The 14,536-nt window shown below is 36.9% G+C and overlaps 1 protein-coding gene across 2 annotated transcripts in view; it reads left to right on the top strand.

Moving 5' to 3' along the window:
• The window catches only part of LOC306878485 (rho guanine nucleotide exchange factor 1-like), a 60,515-nt gene that overhangs the window by 13,346 nt on the left and 32,633 nt on the right, over nt 1–14,536 (top strand). For both annotated transcript variants that reach the window (XM_079430894.1, XM_079430893.1), the window contains exon 2: nt 9,076–9,140. In XM_079430894.1, coding sequence (XP_079287020.1) covers nt 9,114–9,140 — 27 coding nt within the window. In that variant the 5' untranslated portion in view covers nt 9,076–9,113. The remainder of the gene's footprint in view (nt 1–9,075; nt 9,141–14,536) is intronic.

The raw sequence follows: 14,536 nt of genomic DNA, 5'->3' as shown, positions 1-14,536 counted from the left end.
TGATGCAGGCGGGAATTGCTGAAGAGAAACGAGTTGCAGTCAGGTTGAGTCAGATTGCCCAGGGTGGAGTGATGAACTGACAGAATGATTGATGCGGTGACAGGACTGCGGAGGGGAAAGCACGCGAGGCTGGTGGAGGGCAGGAAAATGATTTGATGTGGTGATGCCAGTGTTCAGATCTGGAGTTGAGCTACAGAGTGATCACCTGTCTCCATTAAGACAACTTGTTTTGACCAAATTTTTTTAGTTGTCTAGCATTTTCCTGTTGGTATTGGAACATTTTCAAGAGATACAGATATAGTCATTTCTCATACCTGACTCAAGATGGAGATTAAAGTTGGATGATCCAACAGCTAAAAGCTTGTTTTTTGGACTGTGTTTTGGGCGAATAAACTTTATGTGGTTGCATCCGTAAAGAGGGTGGGTTGATTCCTGGCTGCCGATCACAGCGCTGGAGCTTCCTGGCATTCCCTGCCCCTCTAGTGCTCAGCCATTGGATACAAAACGCTACATGATGTAAAGTTCCTGAATAACTGTGCTCCATTCAGAGATGTTCAACGTGAGAACATACATGGACACGTGTACACGCTGAAACACAGATGCATACTCAGACGTTAACTCAGTCTTACACACACACAAAGTCAATCCTAGTCGGCGTGCCAGTGGTGGAGCTGGAGGTCTGTTGGGCAGCCGTACAGGCCTGGTCTGTGTGCAGTCAAAAGGTTCTGTGTTTGAAGCAGGCTGATTACTCCCTGGACTCACAGCCCACATTTGGAAACATTTAGAGGGAGATTGCAGGCTTCCGTGGCTTCTACCAATCAATGCTGCTGTAGTTGGACTGCAGTTGATCCGCTCCCCAGCATTTGAGCCCAGTGGATGGTGGTGCCCCGTTTAGACCCCAAATTCTGATTGTGACATCTTAACAGCAGTGGCGGCTCGTGGGTTTTGAAATAGAGGTGGCACACTTGGTCTGGGGATCCTTGCCTATTAATATTATTAACGTATTTGCTTAGCCATTTTAAAATGGCTTTTTGGTTGCTTTTAGTCAGAAAACGTAAAGAAAAAGACGACTCATAGAGCAAGATAATATAATTTCACTTACCTGGCCTATCACTTGAAGCAAACCTCCATCCCTTCTTAAAAGTCTGTTAAAAGAGAGCTGCCTGTTGTGCCATTTAATTAAACCAACGGCTGTAGCCTACATCCAGTGTTCTCCCTTTATTTTTAATTAGTATATACACTGTTTGAATGACAGCTTGGTAAATCTGTTGGCGATCTAATATTCAATATCGCTACTCAACATAAGTAACTTCGTACATTATCAGCGCAGCAGGAGACGTTCAAACTAATATCACGTTATTTACGTCTCTATAATGATTGGTTGATGTACCAGAAGGAGGCTAGCCTCCCTTGCCAGGTTTCTTTTCTCAAGACTCGCTGAAAGTGAACACTCGATGCTGATTGGCTATTTTTTATTTTTTTACCAACGGAGGCACGGAAACGCAGCGCTCCCCCGGCCTCCCCCTCCCCTCCCCTTCTCTATCACTATTCAGTAGCATGTTATGATTTTACAGCTGTGAAATTACAAACAAAAAATACACATTTTGAGACATTCTCATTATTAACATTAAATCGTCCTCCTCCACCCATTCTCACCTCAAAATTTTGCCTTGCCTCCCCTGACAAGTCGCCACTGCTTAACCGTACCATATGATATTGATTATAACTTTGGCTGATGTTTACAAAAGGGTCAATGATATACAAGAGGGTCCACGATAAATAAAAAGCTGTTTGTATTCATGTTGGTTTAGATTTGTTGTACTATTTTCAAGAACATTTTAAATCTGTTGACACAGGTGGTGAACCACCAAGTAAGAAGTAATATATAATATATTTAGTGATAGTTGTTCATGAGTCCCTTGTTTGTCCTGAACAGTTAAACTGCCTTCTGTTCTTTTTTTGGTAAAAATAATTAACATTTTGCAGATTCTGAAAGGGGGGTGTAAACTTTTGACCTCAGCTGTAAGTTGATAGAACAACATAGTGTTAGTATTTTAGAATATTTGTGATGTTCTTACATGAGTTTGTACAAAATGACGAATGAAAATGAGAAGAGGAAACATGGAAGGACTAAAGGAGGGATTCAATTGGAAAACTCACAAGCTTGCCAACCTCTACCAACAGGATGAAAATGTATTTTTGCCTTCCATCACAAGGGAAACATATTTGCCAGCGAACAGTGTTCATCATTCTTATACAGGTGCTTTTAATGCTATGGATGCCACAGATATTACAGGCGTTTTAAAAATGTACTGGTAATAGATAAGGTTGTCCTGTTATGTAACAGCAGGGCTCACAAAATGTCTAAATCCCTGGTAGCCCTTCTGGCAGATACTCTTCAGATTTTGGTAGCCCGAAAATTAATTTAACTAGCCCAAATAAAATAAAAACCATAAATGTCAATCAAAAACATTTTCAATACACAAATATCAACGAATATTAAGTAAAGAGTTTTATTTGACTATTTACAAGGTATCTGCAGAATTCTTAAAAATCTATTTAAGGCAATTTGAAAAATTATTTCTTAGACAGTTTTAAATATGTTAAATGGTATAAGGCCTTAAAAACTCTTCAATTTAGTTGTATCAAATTTAAGGACCCGTGGGCTAATGTTCCCTCGAGTTTTTTTTCTTGAAGAGCAAAACTTTTCTCTATTGGGCGGACATTTCGGGCACCTGAGCAAAAGCATTCTTTATACCAGACCTGTACAGCACGCAACTTTTAACTTGAATGTGCTATTTATATTTGATTTGACCCTTGATGTAACTAAATGATGTACATTTTAGGTTACCTGAGAAAAGATTTTTACTGTACAATACACTGCAGTTCAAAAGTTTGGATCAATAAAGTTTTTTAAAGAAGTTTCTTATGCTCATCAAGGCTGTATCTATTTGATAAAAAATACTGAATATTATTTCACAAAATAATATTGTGCAATATTATTGCAATTTAAAATAAATGTTTTCTATTTTATTAGACTTTAAAATGTAATTAATTCCTGTGAAGCAAAGCAGTATTTTCAGAGTCACATGATCCTTTAGAAGTCATTCTAATATGCTGATTTTTAATCAATGTTGGAAACAGTTGTACTGCTTTTTTATTATTTTTTTATATTGTATTTTTTGGGACCTGTGTTATAAAAAAAAAAAAAGTTAAAAAGAACAGTGTTTAGTCAAAATAGAGATTTTGTTACAATATAAACTATTCAAAATTTTGGGGTCAGACATTTTTTAAATTTTTTTAAAGATACTTTAAAAAAGTTTAAGGAAAGTTAAATAAACTTTATTCAGCAAGGATGTGTTAAATGGATCAAATTGATAGTAAAGACTTCTATTCTTAGAAAATATTTCTATTTTGAATAAATGCTGTTCTTTTAAATGTTTTATTAATCAAAGAATCAAAGAAAAAAGTAACCGGTTCCAAAAAAATATTAAGCAGCACAACAGTTTCAACACTGATAATAAATCAGCATATTAGAATGATTTCTGAAGTATCATGGTAGAGCCCTGCGCGGGACTGTTTTCTTCATCCCGCTCCCGCCCGCACCCGCCGAATTTCTGACCATTACCGCCCGCTCCCGCAACGTGTGTGTTACACTCCCACCCGCTCCCGCAATATGTATGTCCACTCCCGCCCGCACCCGCAAAACTCTGAGAATTTATTCCCACACGATAATAGAGATGCATTGATTTTGTGTCTTCTCCCGTCCCGCAGGAAAAAAAAAACATATTGTATTGCTATTATAGACCCCTTCAATGTTTGTAAACATCGAAAGCCTAGGTTGGGTGTGCGCGCAGCGTGGGGTCAGAAAAATGGCGCGGCTAATAGACCGGCATATTGTGTCAAGGTCTTTGACACCACAGGACCGGGAACAGTACCATTCTAAACTTGTTTTAGCTAATGGCGATTGTCTGCCTGATCCCGAGCTCCTAACAGAATGCTTTGATCACAGAAATAAATGCTATTTTATAGTATAGGTATTAAATTGCAATAATATTTCACTATATCACTGTTTATTTCTGTATTTTTGAAATGAATACAGCCTTGATGAGCAAGAGACTCAAAGTCAAAGACTCAAAAACAAGGTCAATTATTTATCAGGTTTATAATATAGCCCTAACATAATATATTATCAAAACAAACTATTTAGGGGGTGGTGATGGCGCAGTGGATAAGACCCATGCCTTTGGTGTGAGAGACCCGGGTTCGAATCCACTGTGAGACACCAATGTGTCCCTGAGCAAGACACTTAACCCCTAGTTGCTCCAGAGGCGTGCGACCTCTGACATGTATAGCAATTGTAAGTCGCTTTGGATAAAAGCGTCAGCTAAATGAATAAATGTAAATGTAAATGTAAATTTAAACGGATATAATAGAATAGAATAGAATAAAAACTTAAGCTGAGATCTGTAAGTTAAATATAAAAAACGTGAACATATGAATTCTTCTATAGCTGTCTAAACATCGTTATGAAGTACAGTTTGTACAATACTCTTGTGTGTGACTGAACATGTTTCAGAGTTTTGTTACCGTTCTTTGCCCATCTTCCGTTATTTCCAGCACTTAATCAAGCCACTCTTCTTTAATACATGAGGACGTTTTATTTCATGTTATTGCGTTTGCGTTGTCTCTCGTGTTGAGCGCACCGCACCGCAACCATTGAAGTATTGAGTTTCTACAGCGACTCGTTTGGTGCATATCGTTCTCTTTCTATGAAACCTGTAAACCACATTCACCGGCTCTAACTCTGTCATGACATCAGCTCTATAGCGGTTTCCCCGAGCATTGCTATTCTTTCCCTTTTACTGGCGGCATTCAATCAAATGGCTTCCCAACTCATTTTTGTGTGCACGAGGCACATTATTTCTTCTGCGCGGTCAGCTTAGAGGGAACACTGCGTGGGAGCCCTGTATTTAAGGTAGCCCGTCGGGCAGGGCAGTGATACATTTTGGTAGCCCGACTGGAAAACACAATAGCCCCGGGACGTCGGGCTAGCGATTTTGCGAGCCCTGAACAGGCTACTTTGCGAAATATCCAGGAATTGGCATTTTAAGAAACTAAAAGTGAAATGGGTCTTGATTACCTTTTAAATATGTTCAGAACGCGTGCCTCTGGGATATTCCAGGCAACGTTTATGTCTATTAGCAATGATGGGAACTTGGAGCTGTAGAAAGAAAGCAGGAGAAGATAAAAGTGAAGGAAGAAGTAGGAAAAGTGTGTGTGTGTGTGTACTTGTTTAACCAAAATTTTGAGGTCCAAATGTCCCCACAAAGGTAGTAAATCATAAAAATGCTGACATTTGCCACTGTCGGGCCAGTGCGAGCCAGTGCTTTAAACGGCCTGGGCGGGGCTAATAGACTCGGACCTGTAGCACCGTGCCCAAAATCACGATGCGTTTCCACTGTCGAGCCACAAGCCCCGATGCGCTTCACTAAAACCCACCCTTTACACACCTCTCAGGAACAACGTCACGCAACCCCATCATTTCACCAACAAAGAGGAGTTATCAGAAAACTAATAAGAAATAAGTCACTTGAACTAGCACAATCACAAAACGAACATGATAAAAGCGCCCATTTGTTTGCATGCTTAAAAGATTTAAATCCAAAAGCATCAATGTTTTACAATAAATAAGTGATACATTGATCATAATTAATTTATCAGGATTGAAAATTAGTCACACAGAAAAAGCGGTATGAACCGTTATTTCACAAAAGACAGAGGACACATACCCTACTTATTCAGAGAGTCTGTTTCTGTTTATTTGTAGTCACAGTATACATCACATTTAGAAAGAATGATCATTTCTATATATTTTTTTCCCCATCAAAAGTATGACCAGAGTAGCAGAGGGAGCTCCCAAACAAAAACCATTATTATAATTGTATGACATACACCGAGCTAAAGTCTCGGTTACTAAATAAATGCACGATTGATTGTGATAGAGAATAAGAAGCTGATGACTGATTTCTTCAAGCGGTCGTATTTACCATGTTTACTATGGTAACATTAATGGCTAACGTGCATGGTCTTTTGCATCACTTATAAATATTTCTGCCTTGTATGGTGATCATAATCCAAATCGGATCTCAAACAGAAGTTATTTCAAACACTTGCTGCTGTCTAAAATTGAGTTTGAGCTAAAATCATTTTAAAAGTCTTTAATGCTGGTGTTATAGCTGTTAACGTTATGAAATGATCCGCGGCACTGATGCTTTCCAGATGCCGAGAAACTCCGCCTTTGTTCATAACCACTCCTCAAAAAATGTAAAAATGCGGAAAGTGTCTCTAAGTGTCACGTTTAATAGTAGGATTAGGGTTAGGGGATTCAAAAATATGATTAGCTCAGTATAGAAAGTAGTACACATGTATGGAAAGTCATCCTAATTATATAAAATAATCCTTTTAGTCAACAAGGATGAATTAAATTGCTCAAAATTGACAGAAAAGACATATTACGAAACAATTCAAATAACTACTTTTGAACTTTCTATTTATCAAAGAATTCTAAACATTAACAAACATTAACAATTTCAACAACAAATATTAAGCAGCACATCTGATCTTAACATTGCTAATAATAAGAAAATGTTTCCAAATAAGCATATTAAAATGATTTCTTAAGGATCATGTGACACTGAAGACAGAAGTAATAACTAAGTTACCAAAAAAGAAATAGTGAGATAGTTGTTAGAGGTTAACGCCTCTCAGTCACACATCCTTAGTTCTTTAATATATACATCCTCAAACAGTTTCTCGCTTTGCTCTTCATGCTCTCATGATCAGTGAGGCCACATGCCTGTACGCCACCCTTCCTCTGCTCTTTTTAGAGCAACTGAGAGAAGCTCAGAGAGCTCTAATCTCTTGCAGTATTGAAATACCGCACAGTCCAGAGAGAATCAGAGAGAGAAAGAGAGCGCGCAGTCTTTACATACTTTTGAGAAGATAGCGATAGACCTCATTAACCCCACCTGTAACACCCCAGTGCCTCCACACTCTTATTCTCCATTAAATTGAGAAGAAACACTGTCTCTGGAGAACATGCAGATCATTCTCTCTTGCTTTAAGAGAGTTTGTGTTTAACGCTTGCTGATTGATCCTGACAGCTGTTGAGATGATTTATTGAAAGCTGTGGGTGTTTTTAAATGTCTTTTAGGTTGTCATTTATCAAAATTGCAGTTTAGCATGTAATCTGAGTGCTACTGAAAGTTCATGAATTTTACAGTTAGAGAAGAGTGGTATGACGTTCTTTTTTTCTCCACTGTTTTCTACCCACTTCTTTTTTTTATTTATAAGTGTCTCTCTCTTCCTACATCGCTGTTCTCACTTTACTTGTTTTCTCTGAAATAAGATGTGATTTCCTCTGTTATCACATGTGTGCATGAATGACTTCATCTCTTCTTGCATTTCTTGCTAGCTCTTCCTCTATTTAGTATTATTGTTGTTATGCAGCTGATGTTGCGATGTTTCCTCTTTTTTACAAAGATGAGGGCAATGTCATGAAAATGGAGAGAAAGCATAATCACTAGCATTTTCCCCAGTTGCTTCACTTTTAGAAAATCTTAATTGTCAACTTCAGGAGGTCAAACAACTTATATTTATACATACTATATAGTTGTTTTATTTATTGGTCATTTTATTTTATTTTCATTTTTGTTTGTTTTTTGCCTTTATTAAGATAGGACAGTATGTAAACAGGAAGCTAAGTGGGAGAGAGAGAGGGGGGACGGGATCAGGAAAGGTCTGCAAGCCAAGGTCTGCTTTACTTAAATGAAATGAACTTCTTTTTATACATTTTGTCAATTGAAATGATTTGAATATCAGTTAAACAGATCAAAACGGCTTAGCTTTTGTATTATTTTAATTGTTAGAGTTGAAGGTCAAGACCTATGTGAGACAAAAATCACCATTTTACGTGGTTTACAGACATTTATGTGTTGCACACTATCTACTGTTCATGCTTGATTAATTAGAAATTTGATAATATTACATAGAACATATGTTGGATGAAAATACAAATGTCTATACAAATTAAAACATCATTTGTGTCTGTAATGCATTGAAACAATCATGGGACACCAGAGAGTGCCCAACTTGTCGAAAGTGGCATAAATATTTTCACCTTATGCTTTTGTGTCTCATATACTTGTGTCTGTGTTTGTCCCTCCTTGTCTTTTTCCTTTGTTTAATGTTCTCTGTTGCTCTGAACATGACTTTTGCAGACAGCTTGACAAAAATGGCTGTGATCGTTTCCTGAGGAAATTACACCCACTTCCTTTCTCTCTCTCTTACTTGTGTCTTTATGCTTGCCTGCACTGTAGACGCTGCTCTTTGGAAAGCTTTGAAGATCTCAGAGACTTGGCTGATTAAAGCAGCAGATAAAACCCGAACACAAACACAGCTCCATTAGCGGTTATTTTAGGCCTGTGCTATCACACTGCTCCAGTGCAGAGGACAAGGCCATTGTCTCAAGTTCTCAACTGCTGCATACAGCAGTCTGGTATGCAAAGACTTTCCCGAGCTATCTGCTTTTTTTTGTCCAAAAGTTGGTGCACTTTCACTGTGAAATTCAATGTATTCAGATAATGCCGTCTTTGAGATTAGATCATAAGAAGCCTTTGTTTTATATTGGAGAATGATTAGGCAAACGCATTAGCAGGATACTGAGCAGCAAACAAACCTTTTCAAATCTCTCCTGCAGTAAAGATCTTATATATATTATTCTGAAGGTGGAGAATAATAAGGAAAGGAGCTATAGATCGTTTGACCGCTGAGAACTGAATTCACTGTTATTCATTCAAAAGCATCCTCATTGATACACCGTATCTAGGTCTAGTTCTTCCACATTGGGTATCTGTTATTGATTTATTGGCTGATCTTGATGCTGTTGTTCTCCGCTCTGTATACTTGTATCGGAAGGCCCAATTGGCTTTGGTCATGGCAGGGTGTTTGTATATGCTTGTCTTGTTGACAAAGGACGCCATTCCAGCCTTTAATGATATCATGTCTTTGCAGGAGCTCGTTTAACTGGTGTTGGTGCAACCTACGACAGCATGGATTACGAAGACGCCCATAACGGGGTAAAGGCATCTGAAGCTGCTCGTATTTGTTTGTTTCCATTCATTCTTGGTGTTCTTTAGGGCTGCAACAACTAATCGATAAAATCGATTATTATCGATTATTAAAATCATCGACAACGATTCTCATTATCGATTAATCGGGTCTGCCCACAGTGTACGTCCAACTTCAGCTGGTTAGTCAAGTTACCAGTGGCGGAGCTAGACTTTTAAAACAGGGGTGGCAAAGGGGTGGCAAGGTATTATTTTGGGGGTCAACATACAAAGTGTTCAATTACACTAAAAATAAATTATTTTCCACAAATTGTATACAGATTAATTAAAGTTCTTTATTTTCCAAAATGTACACAATTATATATGTATTAAGTATACAGCAAAAATAGAACAAGTATTCAAAGTGCTCCTTGGACTAATCAAGTCCAGTAGTAAACAAAAACTGAGGTAAACTTGGACCTGTCAAAACAAGGCAGGACAAGGCAGTTGTACACATTCAAATATGTACCACAAGAATAATAATAGAACAACAATCCAAAAAAAAAAACATAGACACAACACAAGGACAACACAAGAAAAATTGCTTAAAGACGTCTAGACATGTTATGTTAAGTGCTAATAAATTGTATGTCTACACCAGTGGTTTTCAACCTGTGGGCCGCGGCCCCCTAGTGGGCCGCGACGGTATTGCAGGGGGGCCGCCAATTATTATTAATAGAAATTGTAATGTTAATATAATAAAAAATGTCTAGTCAAAATCAAATAAATCATAATTTATGTATATTTTCTGTTTATTCAATACATTACCAGTTTATTCAATAAAGACAATTAACAGCCTTGCTTCCGAGTACTTAGTTAACCCGACACAAAAAGCGGGATCGTTTAAATTCTTTTGCAGTGGGCCGCGGAAACATATGTGTTTGGCTGTGTGGGCCGTGAGTTAAAAAAGGTTGGGAACCACTGGTCTACACAAAGTTACTTCAGTACATCTCTACAGTCACATCTATTCAGGGATGCAAACACATGTATGGTCAAAAAAAGAGAGAGGTTATTGAAGCCCTCGCCCGCGGCAAATATCCAGATACTTACATAATTGTGAATTATTTGATATTAATATTAATGAATTTAATCCTTTGTAAGTTATAATTTTGCATTGTAAGATTACAGTTAACACCTTTAAATATTACATAAATGTATTATGTATTTTTATTAAACTTAGTGAGTGTATAAATGAGCAGCAAAAAGTAATTCGAAAAAGTAAGCGATTGAGTGAGTGAGGGAGGGAGAGTGAGTGCGTTCGCGAGCGAGTGTGTGTGACTGTGTGTGTGTGCGCGCGAGAGTGAGTGAGTGTGAGTGTGTGTCTGTGAGTGTGAGAGAGAGAGTGCGTGTATGTGAGAGAGTGTGTGTGCGAGTGTGTGTGTGTAGGCTATATGAGTGAGCTTGTGTATGTGCGAGTGAATGAGTGTGTGAGACAGCTCGCGATGACTGGTCGGAAAACAACCTGTAGTCTGACATGTTTCTTGTCCACGACGTGACAAAATTTTTAGGAGTCAAAATCGTGTAATCTGACACAGTGACTATCGTAACAGACAAAAAATCGATTCGAATCGCAAATCGAGTTTTTATTAAAAAATCGCAGATTTTTTTAGGGGAAAAAAATCGCCCAGCTCTAATTAATGCTAAGCACTGTCTGCAATGTCTCCCTTACTTCCCGTTAAAACAGTACTTTGTTTAATTTAATACCAATAAAAGCCGTACATACCAGCAAAACGCTCTTCATCGGTCCCGTGTGTGCTGCCGCGATGTTTTGGAGCCGTTTGGAGCACAAAAGAGCTGCGTGTCAGCTTAACCAATGAAAAGTGTAGCAGCAACAGCACGCTGCACGCTTGTGCGTGCTGCGTAAGGATGCATTCACGTCCGCTGGGAGATTTGAGAAATGTTCGTAAAAATCAAACAGTGTAATGTTTTCAGCGGGGTGGCAACAGGGGTGGCAAGGACTTCGTCTGGGGTGGCAATTGCCACCCCAACTAGCCCTCTGGCTCCGCCACTGCAAGTTACGGCACTGAATAATGCATTTCTATGGACAAAATGCATCTAAAAATAGTGGAGGAAACAGAATGAGATTCTGCCGGAGAAGCACGTGATCCAAGCTGCCCAAAACATGATAATTCTTTATTTTAAGCTTTAAGTTAATGCATAAGAGTAATGGCTTGCCCTGTCAGGCGCTTTGACAGATGCGTGTGCGTCCTCAGCGCAAAAACGTTCAGTTTACGGTCATATCCTTATCTATAAATGCCACAAATTCACGCGAGCATTTCCATTTTTGCATAAAGGTCCGTCCTGACAGTCTGTGTTAAGTTTAAAATACCGAATGAGCGCCGGCGCGGCGGGCGCGCGCACGCGCGTCAGACGGACAGAACACAGTAGAGAGGGAGACAATTAATAGGCTTTTCAGCGCTGTGCTGAATTATCTGTTGTTGAAAGTTAATTTAAGGTTTAAAAGTCAACATGCAGTGCGAATATTTTATGAGAGTAGGAACTTTAAAGGGATAACAGCGTGTAATTGTCTGTCTGAATATAAACATGAGACGCTCCATAACGGCCTTTTACAGGATAAAGAAATGACGAGGTGACTGTGATCAAAGTAGTTCCTGCAGAACATTACTCTTACCTGTTGGTTAACACTGAGTTTGTGTTTTTATTCGTCTTTATTATTATCTTTATTATTTAAATTTTTAATAGAGGTTTAAACTATATTCAATTTTTACAATGCTTAACAAATTTATGTAAGTTTAACAATGTGTTTATGTAAGGTTTGTGCCACTGCTGCTCTAAAGTAACAGTATTGGTGATAACCAAAATCATTTTTCGGCTTTCTGTACTGGTTAGTACTCCAATATGTGTAAGCTCTTTAGTAACAGTAGTAGGCTATTTTTAATGCTATAATATCATTATTGCTGTTATCTATGAAAGAAAACCAGAGAACTTATTTTTTCTTGTATTTTTTATTTGAGTATTTTTTTTTCGCGATACCCAATTGCAGTCAAAAAGTACATAAACAATACCAGCAAGAATGCAAGCTGTTATGAGGCCATTTTTTATTATTATGTCCAATAAATGACAATAACATTTTTAAATTTAAACAAATTTTTGACAAATTTCTAAAATATGTTTTCTCTTTGTTATGATAAGTGGTCTAATAAATTAAGCACTGTATGTTTTCATAGCATTCAGTTGTCACGTTTGTTTGTAGAACATTGGGCAGAATGTGGAATAGTGTTTTTTTTGGTCAATATTTTTTAATCCGATTAATCGATTAATCGAAAGAATAATCGGCCAACTAATCGATTATCAAAATAATCGTTAGTTGCAGCCCTAGTGTTCTTATAAGGGGCCTGCATGTGATTTGATAACAGAGATGGCATAATCACAGTCTCCACCATTATTACAAAACCAGCTAGTAGGGAAGCACAAAAATATCGGACTGATATCGGAATCGGCCGATAATGGCTTTAAATGTAAATATCCGCATCGGCCTGATATGAAAAATAATGCCGATATGTCTTGCCGATAAGAGGAATGGGTTAACTCTCATGTGCTCAGTGATTAGATCACGTCAGATCACGTCACAGCAGTGTGGCTCATACTTGAAGCAAAGTTTTGCCTGAATGACTGTGAAAGCACGTACAGAATGATGCGTTCGGTGTGTGGTAGAGTAAACAGTAATAGCACGTGCAGCAGGAGCAGTGACAGCCTCCCCCGGGTCCTAATGCACGCTAATTAAGGAGTTTTATTTCCATAGGTGGGACTGTTCGCCTACTTCTAATTAAGTTAAAAGTAAAATAGCCTACACAAATAACATTTAGACTGTTTCTGATTAAATAAAGCAGTAATTGATTAAGAGTTTTGATTTAATATTCAGAAGCTAGATCTGACATGGAAAAACAAAATCACAAACATGACACTAGTAAATTAAATAAGTGTTTTATTTTTTAAACAAATAATTAGCTCTAAAAGATTTTCAGAATTTTTACAACTCTTGTTTTAGACCATCTACAAATGTTAAACCTTAAAATAAAATGTTAGGGTTAACACTGCATCTTTCTGGGGGGAAAATGCAATGATTGAGAGGTTATTTATAGTTATTTTCAAAGCTTAAATATTAAAAAACCTTTATTATTTTTATTTAATTCTAATAAATAAGTTCTCGTTAAAAACTAACCAAAATTTAAAATATTTTGCTTATTTCCGCACAGGAGAGATTTGGTGTTGTTTCCAAACAAAAGGAAATATATCGCTATCGGCCAAAATTAGTTGAAAAATATCGGCATATCGGATATCGGCAAAAATCCAATATTGTGTATCCCTACCAGCTAGAGCAGGGGTGTCCAAACTCGGTCCTGGAGGGCCGGTGTCCTGCAGATTTTTAGCTCCAACCCTTATTAAACACAACTGAAGCAGCTAATCAATGTCTCTCTAGTCATACTAGAAGCTTCCATGCAGGTGTGTTGAGGCAAGTCGGAGCTAAACTCTGCAGGACCGAGTTTGGACAGCCCTGAGCTACAGCAAGAGTTTTCAAGGATGTTTTCAGGGGGCTTCAGGGGGGTGCTTGGGAGTAAAAAAAAAAAAAAATTTAAATATTTTTCCTTCATTAGGCAAGGCAAGTTTGTTTATATAGCACATTTCATACACAGTGGTAATTCAAAGTGCTTTACATAAAAGAAAGCGAAATAGTCATTAAAAATAATAATCACAGCAATAAAAACAGAGAATTAAAATAATAATAAAAACAAGGATTTTTAAAATGATAGAAATCATTCATTTTTATAAAGTTAAGTATAATTATATGTATTTCTGATTATTAAAGCTATTAGATTTAATAAAATTATATTTTCCTGATAATTGATTAATCATTTGTTTTGGTTTTAGTGCAAATTTAGTGCAATGTGCTTTGGAAACTGAACATTTTCACAGAAAAATGTGTAAGAAAAAATATGAATTGATTAAATTAATATGTTTATTTTAATAATGTCTTATTTTTAAAGGTGTTATTTAATATAATTTAACTGTAATTTCTGTATGTATTTTTATTATTAAAGTTATTTGAATTAATCAAATAATATTTTCCTTATAATAGATTAATGCTTGGGAATTTAGAGTTTTATTTAATAATTAAATATATTTACATTTTTTAATAATATAAATAATTTATTATTATTATTATTTAATATGTTCATTAATAAATGCTACTTGAATTTTTAAATGTTATTTTTATTATATAATACTATTTTATCTTCACATAACTGACTTACTAGGAAATGGTGGATTCAGAAATATTTACATGAAATCTAATAGATACATTTGTTTTAATAACAATGAACACAAAAATGTGTGTTTATTGAATC

This window comes from Barbus barbus (assembly GCF_936440315.1).
Source record: "Barbus barbus genome assembly, chromosome: 12".
Classification (NCBI taxonomy): domain Eukaryota; kingdom Metazoa; phylum Chordata; class Actinopteri; order Cypriniformes; family Cyprinidae; genus Barbus; species Barbus barbus.
The sequence above is the reverse complement of the archived record's forward strand: the minus strand, read 5'-3'. Positions and strand labels throughout refer to the sequence as shown.